The 16,668-nt window shown below is 31.3% G+C and overlaps 1 protein-coding gene and 1 long non-coding RNA gene across 5 annotated transcripts; both read left to right on the top strand.

The window, feature by feature from the left end:
* Positions 1-712: 712 nt before the first annotated feature.
* On the top strand, positions 713-2,896 carry LOC106333523. The gene is made up of 3 exons (XR_001268409.1): positions 713-801; positions 1,302-1,657; positions 2,154-2,896. It is a non-coding gene; the product is annotated as an uncharacterized LOC106333523 (long non-coding RNA).
* A 3,551-nt stretch (positions 2,897-6,447) lies between these two features.
* Positions 6,448-10,415, top strand: LOC106328796 (phosphatidylinositol/phosphatidylcholine transfer protein SFH1). 4 transcript variants are annotated; one of them, XM_013767315.1, is made up of 13 exons: positions 6,448-6,551; positions 6,718-6,783; positions 6,864-7,116; positions 7,514-7,613; positions 7,747-8,013; positions 8,113-8,190; positions 8,384-8,535; positions 8,631-8,730; positions 9,121-9,210; positions 9,296-9,419; positions 9,500-9,879; positions 9,975-10,049; positions 10,163-10,415. In XM_013767315.1, the coding sequence occupies exons 2-13, from the start codon at positions 6,765-6,767 to the stop codon at positions 10,175-10,177; spliced, it is 1,653 nt and encodes a 550-aa protein (XP_013622769.1). In that variant the 5' UTR covers positions 6,448-6,551; positions 6,718-6,764; the 3' UTR covers positions 10,178-10,415. The 4 variants fall into 4 exon arrangements, with proteins under 4 accessions (XP_013622769.1, XP_013622768.1, XP_013622766.1 ...); XM_013767314.1 differs by having other exon boundaries at positions 6,861-7,116; XM_013767312.1 differs by having other exon boundaries at positions 6,861-7,116; positions 9,491-9,879; positions 10,163-10,382.
* The last annotated feature ends 6,253 nt before the right edge of the window (positions 10,416-16,668 follow it).

Raw genomic sequence — 16,668 nt, 5'->3', positions numbered from 1 at the left:
TCAGTAGTCATGTCATATTTGTTTTGTGAAATTGATTGTAGAAATGATATGTGGCAAAATTACTTCGCAAATATAGTATAGGGGATATCAAGTATTTTGGAACATAAGGAGTATAAAAAGTATTTTTTTTTTTGCTTAAGTATAAATAAAGTATTTGTTTAAGTTTAGTAGGTATCGTATAGGAAGCTCTTCTTGTCTACTCGTGAAAGAGTTTTGTGTTTTTCTCATGCATAGAATTTATAGAAAATATAATTAAGATTGAAGTTTGGATCTCTTTAGCTGTAACTCTTTTCTTTGATCTAATAAAACTTTTAAGGGGAAAAGTTTCTCTCCCAGAAATAGCAGGTAAAAAGCTTGAACTGGATTACAAATTCGTTGTGCATTTTTTTCTTTCGTATTAGTTTTGAGTTGTAGAAAGGTTGGAACTTCATAAGATTTTAGCAAAAAAAAAAAAAAAGAACTTCATAAGAGGAGACAAAAAGAACATATATGGCACACAACGGAACACGTCAAAAACGTAATCATATAAATAATTATAGTTAATGATGTGATTCACAGAGCGTATAGAAAAATACGAGGTTAAGAGAATGGAGTGATCCGAGGACTGTTCCTTCCGACAAGACAACCTTTGTTTCTCTGCCTCTTCTTTTGTCTTTTTATTATTATTATTTTTTCTTAAAAAGAAAAAAGAAAAACACAGCACCAGTTTAAGAGCTCTCTTATCGTTCTCTCCAACCTCCCACAAAAAAATATTTACTTGGAAGACTATATTGAGCTTCGTTCCATTAGCCACTGATCAATGTAACATTTCTCTTCTTCCTGCCCTTTTTCAGGCATTTCGACACACTGAATATTTGTGATTACTCTCTTTTTTTGCATCAGTTCTTATGCTTAAATAATGATTAATTTTTTTTTTTGTTTCTTAAACAATGTACAAAATTTCTTGTGGTCTTGTTGTTCCTTTTCTCTTGGGATCCCTGAATGTAACCGGGGCTAGCTGATTGAGAGCTTTGTCAGTGGAGAGCAGTAAATGTTTAGTTTTCAGATTTTAAAAATTTTCAAGTTTAAAGTAGACTTTTGTTAGGCGGATAAGTTAGCACGTAATACTCAAATCTTCACACAATGATTTATGTTGATTCGATAATATACCGTCGGTTTGACTAATCGAACCGTTGCAAAAAAAAAAAAAAGTATTTCCGAATGATACACATTGGTCGTTGAGCATAAATATACATTATATTGTTGTTGGTGTGTCAGATTTATGTCTCTAATCAAGTCCGATGTCTATTTTTTTATTCCAGAAGTTATCTTTAAAGTACAATGTCTGACCATGTTATGGGAAAGAGTTGTGTTGCTGGGTATGAATCTGTTTGGTTGAGTCGTTGGATTCGGAGAGGTAGTGCATACGGGTTAAAGGCTCATAGTAACCGCGATGCCAAGTGTTCTATGAAGACACACTTGCCAGATGATGATGGTTAGCTATGGAAGGAATCAACAGGTTCCATAAAACTTAAGGCAAAAACGTTGAATAGGTCTCTTGATCTATTTTCTAATCTTGATTTCCGCTCAAAGGATAAGGAAACGGATGAAGATTTCACCAAGAACCAATCATCTACTGAGACTGATTCTTTGCAGACAGATAAACTGCCTCTATCTGGTATTTTGAATTCATAAAAGTTACATATCATAAAATCTTTGATATTCTAGTTTTTACTCCTAAGCAAAATCTTTTGCTGCTAGTTCTAAAAATCGGTTTAGGTGCTTAGGTGGCAAATCTGTAATACTCGAAACGATTTTTTTAAACTCTGATTTTTTATCATTCAATTCGGTTTAAGCCATTTTAAAATTGCTCAAAGGGTCTAAATCAATCATAATTGGTCTAAATCTATTCAATTGATCAATAATATTAGTGCAAATGCACAAATTTATCTACCTTTTCCCAAATTCATCAGAATAATTTTATACTTAAGCATAAAAGTTAAAATATCTAATGTAAATGTAAAATATAAAAAGTAAACCAATAATTTATTAACGTCAATGCCTCATATAATTCGCTTAGTCGCTAGTTAGTTCTCTACAAAATATTTAGCTACTGCCTAGCTATTTTTCGAACATTTATCTGATATGTATTCTGGTTTTCATTTTATTGGCAGGCTCCAATTCTTCAAAGGGCTTGAGAATTTTGCAGGGCAAAGAAAGGGTCGAGATAATACCTGACATTAACAAGGAACCTCTTATAGTTGCGGATGAGGAAGGAGAAACAAGCAGTTCAGCTACTCAAAGAATGGATGTTGAACACTTTGTCAACAACACCAAATTACCTAAAGAGTGCAAGCGTTTACGTTTGAGCCCTGACACCAACTGTAGATCACAAGTCAAACGTCTGAAGACAAACGCCTCGGAGAATGAAACCAATAGCATGATGGTTGTAGAAGAAGGACCATCCGTGGAGAAAATGAACTACTTCTTTCGCAGAATCTTTAAACACGGATCAGGAAGAAATCAATAATCTTCCACATCACATAACAGGAATCTGACTATGGGAGGAGGAAGAGAAAACGTGAAGGCTCTGCACCCATGGATTCAGAGATGGTGCAAGAAAAAATCTACAGACACTCATGAGAGAAGAGGAGGGCAACAAGTTAACCCAAAGAGCTTTGCGCTACAGAAGCAGTTTCCAAGAATTGCAGCAATGGCATTGATGGGGAAGGCTCTGAGAAGGTTTAAACCCGAGTGGTCTTAGAAAGGCCAACTCCCTGTCATACCAATCTAGCTGGTGTCAGAAACACAATACAAAACCTGAATCTACTTCAAATAAACTCAGGAAGTGTGTCTGGAAAAGCAATAAGTCTCAGCTCTCGTTACTTTCTGTAACACGTAATAGTAAACTTCCATAAGCTTGCTTCGATAAAATTATTTTTTTGCTCCAGCATATTAATCTTTTTACATGATCTGCCATAACTGATATAAAGGAATTATTCACCTACACTACTCAAGCATCAATCACATCACTTGGCACAGTTTTGATTGGTGACATAGTTACACTTGATTAGTTTTGAGTCAGAAGTATAACTCAAAAATGTTATCAATCATGGATTAGTTTTATTTTCTTGAATTAATGTTTGACTTATAATGTGTTACTAGGATAAGCGGCGAATTTATATGAAAATTATTTAAGAAATATCGTATGGAAAATAAAATTTATATTCTTGATCGAATAAATATTTTTGGCCCTAAAATAATTTTTTTAAAACTTTTTGGTTAATTATATAATTTGTTTACTGATGAGCTGATCCCATTTTAAAAATATTTTAGGTCAAAAAATCATTTATCGCATAAGAACCTAATGTTTAAGCCGAAAAATCTCAGACCTACTATTTAGTTACAATGAAAATATGAGAGTTCGGTTTTATATCATGATTTAGCAATTTAAAAGTTAATTATGGTTATGAGAATTTTACGTTCACGTGCCAATCCTAAATATCTTCAATATTTTTCTCATTTTTTTGTTATTTTTTTTATTTTGGTTATTGCTCGATATAAATATTGATTTTGAGTTTATTCTCATTTCGTTATTTTGATAAAATTATTAAAAAGATACATACTAAGGTTAAGATCCGCGCCTTGAGCAGAATAAATATTTTATTACTTATTATGATTTTCTGCATATTATGAAATAATAAAATAATAATTATATATTAAATAAGTAAGAAATCAGTTACTATTATGTAATAAATTGGCATGCGCCTATAAATCAAACAATCACTCTTGTTTATTCACAATCATTTTAGGATAAATAAATCAAAACAATAAATCTTATCTATCGTATATAATATATAATTAAATTTAAATGATATTAACATAGATATATAGTATAATTTTAATATGGATATTTATTAAATAATGTTTCTACTCATATGATTTTATGATTATTTACATATTTGTGTAACAAAATTTTACACCAACGATTTTTTTTAAATGTGAAATGTTTAGTGGTTTCAATAATTTATAATCATTTAAAAAAACAATGAAGATTTCATAATTAAAATATTAACTTTTCAATATATGTTCAACGTAGATATCAAAATATAAGTATATATTTTCATATGATTTATATAGTTTAATTTAAATGATATGAAATATATATATATATATATATATTAACATAAAGCCCTATTAAAAAAATATTTATTCATATGATTTTATAATAATTGTATCTTATTATAGAAAAAAATTTAAACTTTGATCACAAAAAGTTTATTTAAGACTTTTAACAGTTTAGCAGTTTATACTCGTTTTGAAAAATTCAAAATACAACATATACAAGAAAATTTTGATTTTTTATTATATGATTAATGTAATTATGTAATTTATTTTAATAATAAATAATTAAACAAAAATGATAGAAAGTATACAGATTGTTAACAAATATTTATTATTTAAAATCATTAATTGTCATATATATTTTAGTCACATTAGGTAATTTCATAGGTTTTATTTAAGGAAATAATTCAATTTGATAAATGAATGGTCCATAATGGACATACGATATAATATAACATTCCTTAGCAATTTAATTTTGGACTAACAAAATTTTCAATTGATTCTCAAGCCGCCACGTAAGCAAAATTAATATTTTAATTACGTGACAACTCAGCGGAGCACTTTTTTAATTAATACAAACTACTTGTTATAACTTTTTAAATGTTTTTTTATTAATATATAGAGGATTTGATTTACAATTTTGAGCTATCTCTTTGAAAAAAATGATAACTCAAGTGTTAACTCAACATCAAACAAAATTCAATGTGTTAGAACTTGATTTATCATTTTTTGGTTTTTGGACTAGTGTCTTGCGTTACTTTTTTTTTATGTTTGTTAACAGTTTTATGAATATGCACGTGCTGTCTTACGTTTAACTTTGATCCGGTGTTTTTAAAACCGGACCGGAAGCTGTACCGGAAATATTTTGGATCACGGTTCAATATGGTTCGACCGGATCAAATCTGGTTCAATAATATGATTTAATGTTTTTTTAGTATGTAAATATAAAAGTAATATTAGTAAACATGATGCATAGTTAAAATATAAATCAATTTTGAACATAAAATATTATAAATATAAATTAGTTTAAACAAGGATGGTTTATAGATTTTTGATAGTTTTAGTAGTTTTTATCGTTTTAATAACTTTGAAATATAATCCTGCAATGTGGCCGGTTCATGGTCGAACCAATTACTAGACCAACCCGGCTATATAACCGGTTCATGGTCGAACCCGGTCCAACCATCGGGTCGATCCGGTTTTAAAAACACTGCTTTGATCAGTTCATAAATAATATTTTAAAAATATATAGCTATTTATTTATTACTCAAAAATATTTATAAAACAAACTATTTTAACTTTAATTACTTATTTCAATTCTTAATTATATTTGGTAACTAATATATATATATATATGTAAATATAAAGGTATTTTGTTAGAATATATACAAAGTATATTTTTTAATTTAATTTAAAAATAATAATAATATATACTGCAACTTATACATCAAAAACGTTATCAATCAATAATCTTTAACTCATATTTTTACAGCGAACTCACTATATAAATCTATAGTTTTTACCACATAAATTTTACTGCGACCTACATCAACTTATATATTCAACTCTAATTAACCATGTCACCCAATCGGAGCCTCGATCGATCATATCAATGTATCTGACAGATTAATATATTGGGCCAAATGGGGCCTAAATCGGAATAGAATTAGGCATGTTTATTGCTAACAACGGGATTATTAATACTACATATTTTTGGGGTAAATGTTAAAATATTATTACTACTTACTACAAACTTTGGCTTGTGGTACAATGAGACCGCTTTCTCTAAACTTATAACTGTGAATGATATATTTGAACAAAGAAACAACTATGCGACCAGCACCGTCACAATGTGATCATGGGGTATATTATTTACAAATATGAAACTATTTGTATGTGTATTTGCCATCATTTCTTTTAAATAAAAAAGATTCTCTTAATTAATCCTTCTTCTTAGAACACAATTTTGTTTGGTGTTGATATTGTTTCATGTAAACCAAATCCAGTGTATATATTTCATTTGATGAATAATCTTACAACGCTAGAGACCACTACAAAAATAAATAAAGAACTAATAACATGAGATACTTTGGTTGACATCAAGAGTTTTTTAACGTTGAAACAATGTTCAAGTAGTGGGCTGCACCTCTTCTATTACAAAGACATGCTTGTCTCTCTTATCTACCATATTTAATTAATTTATTTATCTTCATATTTAATTAATTTAATTGGTTTGCTACTCTATGATTATATTTTTTTAGAGAGTTAGATTTTTCTTTAAAGTATATAGATATTATTCAGAAAGCCTAGGACCATATCAATATGTAGATTGATAGAATCAGAACCAAAAGAGTTGTCAGCATGTTATGATTATGAAGTAGTTCAAATGAGCCTCTCCATTATCTACAACCTCCCTTACCCCTCCTCAAACACTCTTGTCGAATAAGGTAAAAAATCAACCTCTCTCAATTCATCTCTTTAGGTTTCTCAACTTTTGGATTCTAAAACACCTTTTTTATAACTCATCTTGACTCTTTTAATTCATTTAACAATTCTCAAGACAATTTGATCTAAACTTCCTTTTCAATGAAACTGACAACATTTTATTGGTAGGTAATCAATTGCCGTGTGCAACAGAGTGCTTTAAAGCTCATCTATCCATGGCTGAGACCAAATCTGGTTAGTCGTTATTTCATGTTATGCCATAATTCCTGTAATTCTTTCTTAAGACTAATGCAAACTGAACGTGGTAATATTAGAAATAGAGATGTCGGAGGAGGAGAGGAAGATCGTAAAGATGTGTTCACTGAAGAAGAAAGCCATAAGCGCATCGAACAGATTCAAAAACTCATTCAAGAAAAAGGGTCGAAGAAGCACTAGCAGAGTCATGTCCGTACCAATTGAGGACGACATCGATGCAGAAGATCTTCAAGCTCTTGATGCTTTTCGTCAAGCTCTTGTCCTTGACGAGCTCTTGCCTTCCAAACTCGATGATCTCCATATGATGCTTCGGTATATACTTTTTTCTTCTTTTTATTACCATTTGATCTCTTTTAATTTCTAGCCAATTACGTGACCAAATCATAAAGACTATTATTGCATTCTAGACCTAATTATTAGGTGATAACATTAAGTTCATCTCGTTGATTATATCAACACGATGAGAGTTGGTCCAAAATGCCCCCAGTTACGACTTTAGATGTCTTATAATTTAAGAAAAATAAAATCTTTGATGCATATTACAAACAAACTTCTAAATCAGATAGCATATGAAAAGAATGAGTTAGTAAATCTTCTATTAAAAATTGATTTAGTGGTTCATGATCAATCTTATTTGATCTTTTGTCATAATTTCAGAAACATGAAATTTCATCCAGAATACTAAATTTTTTATGTTGAACACAAACAGATTCCTGAGGGCAAGAAAGTTTGACATTGAGAAAGCTAAGCAAATGTGGGCTGACATGATTCAATGGAGAAAAGATTTTGGCGCTGACACAATCATTGAGGTGAATCTCTTTGCTAAAATCTAGGAGCATTTTGGACCAACTCTCATCTCATGTTGGTTAACAAACAAGTTCTATAATGTATCGGTTAGCAAAAAAAAACATTCTATAATATATGTTTCTAATTATAATGAAGGATTTTGAGTTCGAAGAGATCGATGATGTCATGAAGCATTACCCTCAAGGCTATCATGGAGTCGACAAAGAAGGCAGGCCGGTTTACATTGAGAGGTTAGGTCAAATCGATGCTAACAAGTTGCTTCAAGTAACAACGATGGACCGTTACGTGAAATATCATGTTAAAGAGTTCGAGAAAACTTTCAAGATCAAGTTCCCTGCTTGTTCTGTCGCTGCCAATAAGCACATTGATCAGAGCACAACAATCCTTGATGTCCAAGGCGTGGTATGTATATTCGATAAATCTATCCTTCATGTCTTTGAATAAAAAAGGGTAAGTTTCTTGATTGTCTAAATCTACATGTATGCTTTTCCGAGTGATTAGGGTCTTAAAAACTTCAGCAAGTCCGCGAGAGAGCTTCTTCAAAGGCTTTGCAAGATTGACAATGAAAATTATCCTGAGGTATATAATGTATAATTTATATGTATGTGAACATATATACAAAAGAGCTTTCGCAATTTGAAACCTATATTTTTTATTATTTTTTTCAAGTTGTAAATCCTTTTTTATTTTAAATTAATACTAAATGTAAAAACAAAAACAAACGTAAACAAATCAAGGTCTTAATATTTTTGAGTTTTGGATTTCTTTGTAGACGTTGAACCGAATGTTTATCATCAATGCGGGTTCCGGGTTCCGGCTATTGTGGAGCACAGTTAAGTCGTTTCTTGATCCCAAGACTACGGCAAAGATTCATGTTCTTGGGAACAAATATCATAGCAAACTGCTTGAAGTCATCGATGCTAGGTAAGATCACACGTTACTGGAATCATTAAAAGTAAGTGCTGCTTCGCTATCGAAACTTGAATGTTCATTAGATATTTTTGGTATTTGCAAAAAAGTGAGTTGCCAGAGTTCTTTGGAGGCGCTTGCACTTGTGAAGACAAAGGAGGTTGCATGCGCTCGGACAAAGGTCCATGGAATGATCCTGAAGTTCTCAAGGTAATTAACAATCTACATACATACTCCTTAGTTAGACACTAAATTAAATTCAGTTTAACTATGTTCTTGAATCTGATATTGTTGTAAACAAATACTATTCAAACTCGAGGATAACAAAAGAATTTAGAGAATGGATTGAGTCAAAAACCTGATTTACGGTTTATATATTGATTGTGTGAATGAATAATTTACAACCTCTTATATCCGAATTTATACCCAAAAAACAACTAATATTTCTTTTACCTTTATGAAAATTTCCTTATCTACAAAAGCGGTTTTCCTAATCGTAAAAATTAATCCAACGAACATTTTATTTTACTGCTACACCTTGATTTAAACCACTTCTACAATCAAAATATATGTATAAAAACATTTTTAAAATGGAAGCAGATGGCTATAAACAAGGAAGCAAAATGCTCACCAATTTCAGAAGATGAACACAAGCATGTTGACCAAGGAAGATCAACTTCAGTTCCGGAAGTAAGTTACAGAACAACAATACATTTCAAATAAGATAAAATACTCGAGGGTAAGCTTTCACCGAGATTCTCCATTAACACCGCAGAGTCTTGAGAGAAACAATAAGAAAAGGGATGAATATGAGAAGCAAATTGCAACCATTGACAAGTCTATGGATACGGCATGGCCTGTAAAGACTCAGAAATCCGAAAGCTTTAAAGTCTCTAAAGGTATACCACCTCTCATATTTAGCTTAATTTGAAGGAAAAAAATGTTTCATCTACACGCACTATAATTAAAGTTCCTGTAGGGCTAGAGGGTTACGTGAGGAAGGGGGCACCGAAGAAAAGGGATGGGTTACTTGTGGGAGGGGTCATGGCCTTTGTGATGGGAATTGTTGCAATGGTTAGACTATCAAAAGACGTTCCACGCAAACTCACTGAGGCTGCTTTATATGGAAACTCAGTTTGTTATGAGGAATCTATGTCTAAGCAAAACAAAGCTCAATTTGCAGCACCAGTCTCAAGCTCTGAGTATATGTTGATGGTGAAACGCATGGCTGAGCTGGAAGACAAGTGCATGTTCCTTGATTTGAAACCGGCTAATGTCGATTCTGAAAAGGAGGAGAAACTTCAGGCTGCGCTTAACCGTGTTCAAGTGCTTGAGCAAGAATTGACTGAGACCAAAAAGGTAACACAATCATAATATCCCACAATATAACTAAATCTGACTCTTAAGTCTTAACCTATTAATCAATAATTGAATTTGGGTTCTTTTCGGTTTAGGCTTTGGAGGAGGCCCTTGTGAGCCAGAAGGAGATTTTGGCATACATTGAGAAAAAGAAAAAGAAGAAGCTGCTGGTAAGGACAAAAAAAATCATAAATATCTATCATTTAACTTCACACAATTGTTTCTATAGCTTTTTTAAAAAACAATTGTTTCTATTCATAATTATAGTGTTACTTTTTTCCAGTTTTTCGGCTTCTGAATGTGCAAAACGAAAGGAGATGAGATCATGAAACAAGAAGCTGAATCAGAGAGAGTTTGTTTGTGATTTTTTTTTTTCAGTTGAGGAATGTATTCATGTTAACTTGTACAATTATTTGAAGTGGAATACTATTTGTGCTTTTTGCTTGTCACATTGTTTGTGTGTGTGTTTTTCAGTTTCTCTATAAAGTATTTGTTTTTTTATCCACGAGTTACATGATAACCTACGTTTGATTGTATATGTATTATAGTAACCGTTTGTATTAACATCTGTGAATTGAAATGATGGAGCTTTGGATTGTTACCTGATTTTTTAAAAATATAAAATTACTAGTGGTATCGCGCTTCACGCGGGATGTAGTATATTTGGTTAAACATAAATTCTGTTTGTATATACTTATTGGTTTAGTTATTTTATAATTTTGTTGTTTATTTTTTTTAACACTTCTACTGTATATACAATTTATCATTAAGTATAATTTTTGTCTTTTTAGATATGAGCTGAATTGGTCCCAAGCAATTGAAACTATACATGAATTTTCAGTTCTTGTTTGGTTTTCTCGGTTTTTTGTTTTTTTCGGTTCTAGAAATATATGAACCATTGAATTATTTATGAAACTTTCTTTAGTTTTGGTTTGGTTATTTTGACCTTTGGTTTAGTTCGGGTACCAATCGCAAGAACCAACTAATATCCAATAAGCTTTTGGTTCCAATTCGGTTTTCATTTTTGGTTAATTTTGGATAATTCGCGTAAAAATCAGTTCTTTTCAGTTTTGAAATTTAATATCGGATAATCCAGATAAATTTTAATATTGAAACAAAAACTATTTGGATAATTCTGTTATTTCGGATAACTTAAATAATTTTAAATATTTTGGATAAATAAATATTAGGGTATTTCATATTGTAGTAATATTATTTTTTGGTAATTTTAAAACTAAATATAATTTATATTTTAAGTACTCATTCGGTTCTCTGTTCGGTTCTAACACGGTTTTAGTTTTCCAGTTTCAGAAATATATGAACCGCTAGGTTGTTTGTGAAGTCTGTTCAGTTTCAGATTCATTTTTTGTCGGCTTCGATTCAGATTTTTCTTCTTAATTAATATGCCGATGCATAGTTGAAACCATAGTGATAGCGTATGTTTTGTTATTTTTTGTGTGCACATTTTTTTATTGTATTTATTTGTTGCACATGTTCAGTGGTGGCACATATTTTTTTCTTCATATTTTCGGGTATTTGGCTTATAAATAATATTTTATTTTTTGGTAATTTTTATAACTAAATAGAACTACTATTTTAGGTTCTTATTTGGTTCTATGATACGGTTTCGATTTTTCAGCTTCAAAAATATATAAACCGTTCGATTGTTTGTGAATTTCTGTTTAGTTTTGGATTGTCTTTTTTTGTTGGCTTCAATTCGGTTTTCGGTTCTTAATTTATATGCACGCATAGTTGAAACATAAGTGGTGTCACATATTTTATCATTTTTTGTTTGCACATTTTTTTATTATAATTTTTTATTTGTTGTGTAATATTGTTATAGAAATAGTGTGTGTTGAGAAGCACGAAACTTACCCCCATTGTAAATATGTTTTAAGCAATTTTATGTGATTGTGTTTTTTGTGTGTTGTACCCTCATTTTGAGAGTGAATGTTATATTGTGATATCTGGGCGTGTTGTGGAAAGAATTTTATGGGGTTGATGTTATTGCATGTGATACTTCATACTTGCCATGGTCCATGATCCGCGAATTACGAGAGAGCCTCGTGAAATTATCAACCATCCATCTCACCTTCTTTGCGTTTACCTTTCGTCTACCAAGAGCATGTCGACACCCATGAATTCACCTTCTTTCTTCGCATTTCAAGCCTCTCCAACAGGAGCAATAGCAACTCGACTGGTTTAAGACAACGTTCGGCTTTCAATTCAGTTAGAAGTAGGTCAATGTGGCCATTGAAGATAGCTGAACTGCAGAGAGAGAATGTGGAATTTTGTTTTTATTGATAAGAAGAGAGAATGTGAAATGATTTGATGAGATTTGTGATTTTTAGTGAATCCAACTATGGTATTTATAGTTATAGGTGTAGTTTTCAGACGTTTCCATGGTAGTGTGAGTGACCTAATGAATGCGAAAGAGTGGAGGTGGTGATGATAACGATGTTAATGAGATTATTATAGTGGTCGACTGAATTCAGGGGGAAGGCATTATGTAAACCAACCGTCTTTGTTGGCTAATTTGTTCCAACCATACATGATCGAAGAAGAAAGACTTTCGGGTCGAGATTCTGGAATAATGATAGGCCCAAACAAATAAATCAAATGCAACATGAAGCTTTCGTAAGTAGACAATCCATTTTTCAGAAACAAATAGTGAGGACACAATGCCACGTGTCACATTTTGGAATAGCGTTCGCTGAGGTGCGCATTGTGGAGCCTTTCTAGTCAACTTTATTAGTATAGATTTCAAATCAAAAACGTTTGTACAATGAATGAGACTTTGTTTGGAATGCTCTTAAGTAAGGCCTAATCTTCTTGATACATATATATGAAAATCTTGAAACTTATCTTGAAGAAAACCACATCGCCATGGTATCCGTATAACGATACTTCCCATGGCCTGAATTGATGTGATTTTGTTTCTGACTTGTTTGCCAATGTCCTTGCTTAGCCGAGATGATGCTCACCATGCCTTTATTCTGAAGGGCACTCACCATGCCTTCACCTGATTATTTACAAAAAAAAATAATGTAGGGTTTGCCGTTTAGTCATGTGATTTCAAAAGATAGAACACAAATTTGATTTTTGTTTTCCTTTTTTGCATTTTTTTTGAAAAAACCCTTTTTTGCATTTGCCTTCATTACTTCCTTTGGTCCTCTCTCTTTCATTGTCTCTTTTGGTAGTCCCCACTCAAAGATTGTATGTACCTTCCATGATAACTACGGATCATATTTTCTTCCAACAATATACTTTTTATTACATCAAAGAAAGCTTCAAGGTAATATTTATACGACCAGCCTGTCAGTACGGAACTGTTCCATTTTTTGGCTTAGGAGCGGAGTTTTTCAAACCGGTGGTGACACATCTATTCTAGGAATGCATCGAAAGATGAGGAGTGTTGTTCATGTGCCCCAATCTTATCATATAGAGATCAATGCTATGGTTCAATATTGGTCCTTGGATAGTGCTTGTCATCTAAGGGGCATAAAGCTCTCGTCTCGTGGGGTCTAATTAGGTGGTTTAAGAACCGGCTTCTTCTGTGTCTTGGAAGGAGTTTGTGTTCACTAGGGAAAATTACAACAAAGAATTGCATTTGGTAGGGTAGAATCCAAGTAGTGATCTTAGATGTTACTAAATCTCTTTGTTTGTAAGTGAGGTTTTAAACACTTGTGTGGTGTAAAAGCTTTGTACCCTTCTTTGGTGAATATAAAGTTGATGTTGAGTTAAAAAAAAAAAAAAAAAAGCACCATGACCCGTCGATATAAATATATGAAATTAGATATCTGAAATCTAAGTTTGTTAATTTGTTGCCAAGCGAACTTGATTTTTAGTGAAACACTAAAAGGAGATAGACGACTACACGTGTCGATTAGATTAGCTTTGTAGCTATCACCAGGCTTTATACATGATTTATTGGGGATTCTGGTTGTTAGAGATAACGAAATTCACAAAGGAGTTAGAGAACACACACACAAAGGATCACATGAATGCTTCAGACCATTTGTTACCTTCAAAAGCCAAAAGATCTTCTACTATGGTCAGTAACCAATGTGAAAAATAATAATTGTATTTTGAGACCAAAATATTCAATCAAGTGAACCGTGAACGTCTAATAAATGGACGCACATATACTTCCTTAGATGATTTCTTATGTTTTCTTGACGAATGTCAAAACTGGAGTTACATCATTACCAATGATAAAAGTTTCAGTTTTAGATACCTTATTTCAAAATCTAATCAGAGTTTTTAAGTATCCCTGATTTTTTAAAGATTCCCCTGATTCGATTTATGGTGTAGATAAATATTTTAATTTATTTATATGTTACTGTTGTAAACTAAAAAGCATGTTGAGTGAATCTATTTTGGTGAATTTCATGCATCGTTTTTGGGAAGTGGGCTGGGTCAGTGGATCTCCTCCACAGTTTCCCAAGATATTTTTCTAAAGTAAAGTGAGGGTAATGATTTGATCGTAAAACCGATTTTTTTTTGTTAGACAACTTTACAAAACTCTACTCACTAATTTTGTGAGGTAGTTTCTCATTTATGATTAAGACGGTGGAAATATATACTAATTATCATATACTAAATCACTATTGTACAAGTATGTAATTTTCACTCCTAATGTTATTCTCCAACACAAAGTAGTTTGTTTCACGTTATAAAATATCGGGAACATGCCATCCTTCAAAACACTAAGGCATCTGAAGAACTATATAATACGTATATTTTTCTTAAAACTCGAGAATAAAAGAAAAGAAAATAAACAGCTGTGTTTGATCCTGGAGACTTCTCTTCCAACCTCACATGTCCCTCTCACTTTTTCTTCTTCCGCTGCCTACTTACACATGTTCTTCCCATTTTCACTCAGCATAGATTCCTTTGTGTTTCTAATATTTTTTAAAATCTTTATTTCAGGCTTTTCATTTGTTTATTTTATATTTTTGTTATTTTACTCAGTGTTGGTGGTGGTGTTTGATTTTTTAAATTAATGGTTCATAGATTTCTAAACAGATTCTGGCTTCAATGGGCTTTAAAAAATATAGTACATACTAAGAATATTATCAATTTTCCTTTCTTTTTGTCGTTACATGAATATGTGATTTACTAAAGAAATTTTAACAAATAACTAAGTTATGCTTTTACATCAACTAAAATTTCACTTTAACTGATACAAAAAAGAAAAGAGGAAAGGTATTCAACTGCATTCTTCTTGAAAAAGATTCTGTATTTTTTTAATTTTCTTTCCTTCTAAGAAATCACTGTTAAGAAATAAATTTAGGCAAGTTTAACTTCTTCTTTTTGACATCACTTAGGCAAGTATTTTCTTCTTTCAATTAGGCAAGTTTAACTATGTATTTTATTTTTGTGTGAACTTTCTGTCTTTAAGGTATCTACATGTTTATAAATTTTGAAAGTTCAATATGTTTAATTTGGTTTTCTAAAAACTCAAATAAAATCGAACTTTATATGGAAAACTTTCATTTATACCGAAATAATGTTTAAAGCACTGGAGTCTAACCACTTTATATAAAGGGATGTCAATTGGGTTAGCACGACCAAAAATTCGCATAGCCTATAAATATTTGAGTCCAATCCAACCTAAAAATATATAGAGATTATATTATAAATTCCGACTTTAATAGAATTATAAAGTTTTTTCGGGTTTTTTTAGGTTTTTCGAATTACTTTATTTTAACATTGTATTTACCAATCTAATTATTTTTTAAATTATCTAAGTTTTCATTTAAAAAAATGAATTTCAGTTTTTTATCTTCAAATATAAGGCCATATTAAAAAAAAATTATTTAACAAGAATGTCTTTTCATATGTTTTAAAATTATATTATAAGCAAGTCATATTCAATAAAGTTTAAATAAAGAAATGTAAATTAAAACTTATTATATAAGAGAACAAAATTAATGTTAAACACAGTCAAACATTCTACACTTAGTAAGCTTCGGAATGGAGATAAATTGTTTGATTCTTCCGTTAGAGGTCCCATGTCCATCATGTAGACATTACAAAATGTTCTACCATGTCCACCATGTAGACATTACAAAATGTTCTACCATAGTTTTTTGGGGGAAAAAAAACAGGTTTTACATAAAGAATAATACTTATTTGTCAATTTATAAAATGACTTTTGTAGTGATCAAACATTAAAATACATTCACCAATTTCTTAGCTAAGAGAAAGTTAATATGTAATCCATTTGTTTGTATCTTATTTTTCAAAATATTGATTTTCTTGTTCAATTTTTAAGGGTGGATTTCATGTTAATCAATATAGTGTGTTCTCTCAGACGCTGGCACATGTTTTTTTTTGCAAATTCTCAAGCTTTGACTTCAACGTTTGGGAATCAACAATGCGGTAGTAGGTTCATGCCTTATGCATCTACACAAGAGATAGAGTCAAGCACTGATACCCCTAGAAAGTTACAGTATATATATGCCACAAGGATAAATGTCATGAAGAGATTAAGTGGGAAGACTTCCAGCGAGAAGATAAAGGTACACATAACAAAATCCATTTGTCTAAGTTAGATGCTTGTATCTTATTTTCTAGTTCAACTTTTAGATGGAAAACTTCATGCTGGTCAATCTAATGTGTTCTATTAGGCTCCCACAAACCCTTTTGGTCTAACATCTACAAATCCAACAAACACCTTTCAAAGAACAATAGCTTCAAACCCAACTCAGAACAATTTCAGTACATTTTCCATTGGATTTCCGAACATTTCTACAAGCTTTATATCTTTAAATACAATATTTA

Source organism: Brassica oleracea, chromosome C3 (assembly GCF_000695525.1).
Source record: "Brassica oleracea var. oleracea cultivar TO1000 chromosome C3, BOL, whole genome shotgun sequence".
Classification (NCBI taxonomy): domain Eukaryota; kingdom Viridiplantae; phylum Streptophyta; class Magnoliopsida; order Brassicales; family Brassicaceae; genus Brassica; species Brassica oleracea.
The sequence above is the reverse complement of the archived record's forward strand: the minus strand, read 5'-3'. Positions and strand labels throughout refer to the sequence as shown.

Coding starts and splice junctions, on each gene's coding strand:
- LOC106328796 (XM_013767312.1), top strand. Junction 8,014..8,112: donor TCCTTGATGTCCAAGGCGTG/GTATGTATATTC, acceptor CCGAGTGATTAG/GGTCTTAAAAACTTCAGCAA. Junction 8,536..8,630: donor CTTGAAGTCATCGATGCTAG/GTAAGATCACAC, acceptor TTTGCAAAAAAG/TGAGTTGCCAGAGTTCTTTG.